At 51.5% G+C, this 3,547-nt stretch overlaps 1 protein-coding gene across 1 annotated transcript in view; it reads left to right on the forward strand.

Moving 5' to 3' along the window:
* LOC123982158 (mucin-5AC-like) overlaps positions 1–3,178 on the forward strand; it is a 9,794-nt gene extending 6,616 nt beyond the window's left edge. Inside the window, exons 7-10 of the mRNA XM_046067573.1 lie at positions 964–1,242; positions 1,724–1,932; positions 2,357–2,741; positions 2,840–3,178. Of these exons, the coding sequence (XP_045923529.1) occupies positions 964–1,242; positions 1,724–1,932; positions 2,357–2,741; positions 2,840–3,178 (1,212 nt within the window). The remainder of the gene's footprint in view (positions 1–963; positions 1,243–1,723; positions 1,933–2,356; positions 2,742–2,839) is intronic.
* Positions 3,179–3,547: the final 369 nt, after the last annotated feature.

The following is a 3,547-nucleotide window of genomic DNA, read 5'->3' on the forward strand; positions in this document are numbered from 1 at the left end:
AAGGGGGAGAGGCCAACACATTATCTGGCAAGCGCTGCTCCAACCACTAAAGGGCATGAAAAAGAGACAGTGATAAAGGGGGAGAAAGGGATGAGGGGTAAGGGGGAGAGGCCTACACATTATCTGGCAAGCGCTGCTCCAACCACTAAAGGGCATGAAAAAGAGACAGTGATAAAGGGGGAGAAAGGGATGAGGGGTAAGGGGGAGAGGTCAACACATTATCTAGCAAGCGCTGCTCCAACCACCAAAGGGCATGAAAGAGAGACAGTGATAAAGAGGGAGAAAGGGATGGGGGGTAAGGGGGAGAGGTCAACACATTATCTAGCAAGCGCTGCTCCAACCACCAAAGGGCATGAAAGAGAGATCGGCATAAAGAGGGAGAAAGGGATGGGGGTTAAGGGGGAGAGGCCTACACATTATCTAGCAAGCGCTGCTCCAACCACCAAAGGGCATGAAAGAGAGACAGTGAGGGAGAAAGGGATGTATAAACACAGAGGTACAGACAGTAAAGGTGATGTTGGTACCGACTGAAAGAATAATGGTAGTAATGTTCATGAAAATAATAATAATAAAAATAACAACAGCATTAGTAATATAAATTGTAGCAGAGGTGGTCAAGCAGGAACACGGGGGTAGCAGGTGACTCGCAACCACAGAACCAGACTCCACAGCTCCAGAGTCAGAAAACCTACAGAGAGCGATAGGAGGAGAGGAGAGTGATAAGAAAGCACAAGACTAGTTGTTCAAGTTAGTAAAATGTATTTATGGGATCAGGTTGCATACAGAGGGAGAGAAGGAGGAGCAGAGAGGAGCTCAGTTTATCATGTAAAGTACCCAAGAAGTCTAGGTCTACAGCAGCATAATTAAGGTATTGTTCGGAACTCACCTGAACCTCCAACCAACTCCAACACACACAAGTACCACAGCCGCTCCAAACAACACTAGTTCTGCTGCTGCAACAAGCAAGACTGCCGCACCAATTACAAGCGCCACTCCAACCACCACGAGTACCGCCTCCACCACTACAGCCTCTCCAACCACCACGAGCACTGCTCCAACCACAGCCACTGCTTTTACTACCACAACTGCCGCTCCAACCACCACAGCCGCTCCAACCACCACAAGTGCTCCTCCATCAACCACCAGTACTCCTCCAACTACAAGCGCTGCTATAACCAGCACGAGAGCTGCTCCAACTACCACAGCAACTCAAACTGCATTCACCTGCAAGCGATGCAGAAAGTACAAGTGTTTCCCCAACCACCACGAGCACCCCTCCAACCTCCACCAGTGCGTCTCCAACTACAAGCACTCCAAAAACTGCCGCTCCAACAACCACCAATGCCGCTTCAAACAACACGAGCACTATAACTACCACAGGAACCCCATTTACATTTATTCATTTAGCTGACGCTTTTATCCAAAGCGACTTACAATTGCTATACATGTCAGAGGTCGCATGCCTCTGGAGCAACGAGGGGTTAAGTGTCTTGCTCAGGGGCTCAGGGACACAATGGTGGATGTCTCACAGTGGGAATCGAACCCAGGTCTCCACACCAAAGGCAAGCATTTTATCTATGCGCCATCACCACCCCCCACTCCAATTACAAGTACCACTCCAATCACAACCAGTGCCCGTCCAAATACGCACCAACCAGCACGAGCAATGCTCCAACTACCACACCAACTGCAAATACAAGCCCCACTTCAACCACCATCATAGTCGCTCCAACCGTCCCCAGTGGTTGGCACTTGTATCTCCAACTACAAGTGCCACTCCAACCAGCACGGACACTGCTGTAATCACCACAAGCACTTTTCCAACCACGAAACACATAGCTCCAACCACCACAAGCACTGCTCCAACTACAAGCGCAGGTCTAACTCCCGCAGGTCCAACCACCGCAGGTCCAACCACCACAACAACTTTGAGTACTGCTCCAACCACCACCACCACCCCTCCAACCACCACCACTGCCGCTCCAAAAACCACCAGTGCCACTCCAGCCAGCATGAGCAATGCTCCAACTACCACAGCAATGCCAACTACAAGCGCCACTCCAACCACCACGAGCACTTTAAAGATACGCTTGTAGTTGGAAAACGCCAGAAAGACTGGTACAACCCCCACAGTCGCTCCAAAACTTCAACTACATGCGCTGCTCCAACCACCACCACCACCATGAGTACCGCTCCAACTACAAGCACTGTTCCACCCAGCATGGGCACTGCTCCAACCACCACAGCCACTCCAACCACCCCCAGTGGTTGACACTTGTAGCTCCAACTACAAGTGGCGCTCCAACCAGCACGGGCACTGCTGCAACCACCACTAGCACCTCTCCAACCACCACAGCCGCAGCTCCAACCACCACAAGCACCGCTTCAACAACTTTGACTACAGTTCCAACCACCATGATCACCCCTACAACCTCTACCAGTGTCGCTACAACTACAAGTGCTCCAACCAGCACGTCCACTGGACCAACTACAACCCCCACTCCAACTGCTCCAACCACCACAGTAGCTCCAACCACCACCAGTGCCGCTACAACACAAGCACCACTCCAACCACAACGAGCACCGCTCCCACTACAAGCGACAATCCAACCACCACCAGTGCCGCTACAACCACAAGCACCACTCCAACCACCACGAGCACCGCTCCCACTAAAAGCAACAATCCAACCACTACAAACACCGCTCTAACCACCACGAGCATGCCTCTAACCAACACAGCCGCTCCAACCACTACAAGTGGCGCTCCAACTACTAGCGCTGCTCCAACTTCCATGAGCACTGCTCCAACCAACACAAGCGCCTCTCCAACCACCACTAGCACTGCTGCAACTACCAGTGCAGCTCCGACCACTATCAGTGCCGCTCCGACTACAAGTTACTCATAGAGTACAAGTGTCTCTCCAACCACCACGAGCACCCTTCGAGCCACCGCAGCCATTCCAACAAATACCAGTGCTGTTCCAACCAAAGGGTCCTCTCCAATCACCTCCCCAGCTGCTCCAACCACCAGTGCCACTTTAAACTCCACAAAGACTGCTACAACCCCCACAGCCGCAGCAGCCACCACCACTGCCGCTCCTACGATAAGAGGTGCTTCATCTACAAGCACCACCACAAGCACTGCTCCAACCACCACAACCGCTCCAACCCCAATTAGAGCCACTCCAACAACAAGTGCTGTTCCAGCTAAATGTGCTGCTCGAACCCCCACGAGCACCACTCCAACCACCACAGCTGCTCCACTCTCCACCAGTATGGCTCAAACTACCACGGACGCTCCACCAGCGCCGCTCCAATTCCAAGCATGCTCTATGCAGGATGGAGTTGTAGCAGCAAAAAAATTTTTTGTGTGTGCTTGCAAAGTGCGCCCTGCTTTATATGTGGCTGTATAACACTAATACAACATGTATGTAAGCATAGAAATTTGGGTGGGGGATTTTGGGGTCCTCCCTCAAGAAAAGTTTTTGCTTTCCAATAAAGAAATATACAACTCCACCTCAGTTTGGACTATTATTATTACCACATC

Source organism: Micropterus dolomieu, linkage group LG13 (genome assembly GCF_021292245.1).
Source record: "Micropterus dolomieu isolate WLL.071019.BEF.003 ecotype Adirondacks linkage group LG13, ASM2129224v1, whole genome shotgun sequence".
NCBI classification, from domain to species: Eukaryota; Metazoa; Chordata; class Actinopteri; order Centrarchiformes; family Centrarchidae; genus Micropterus; species Micropterus dolomieu.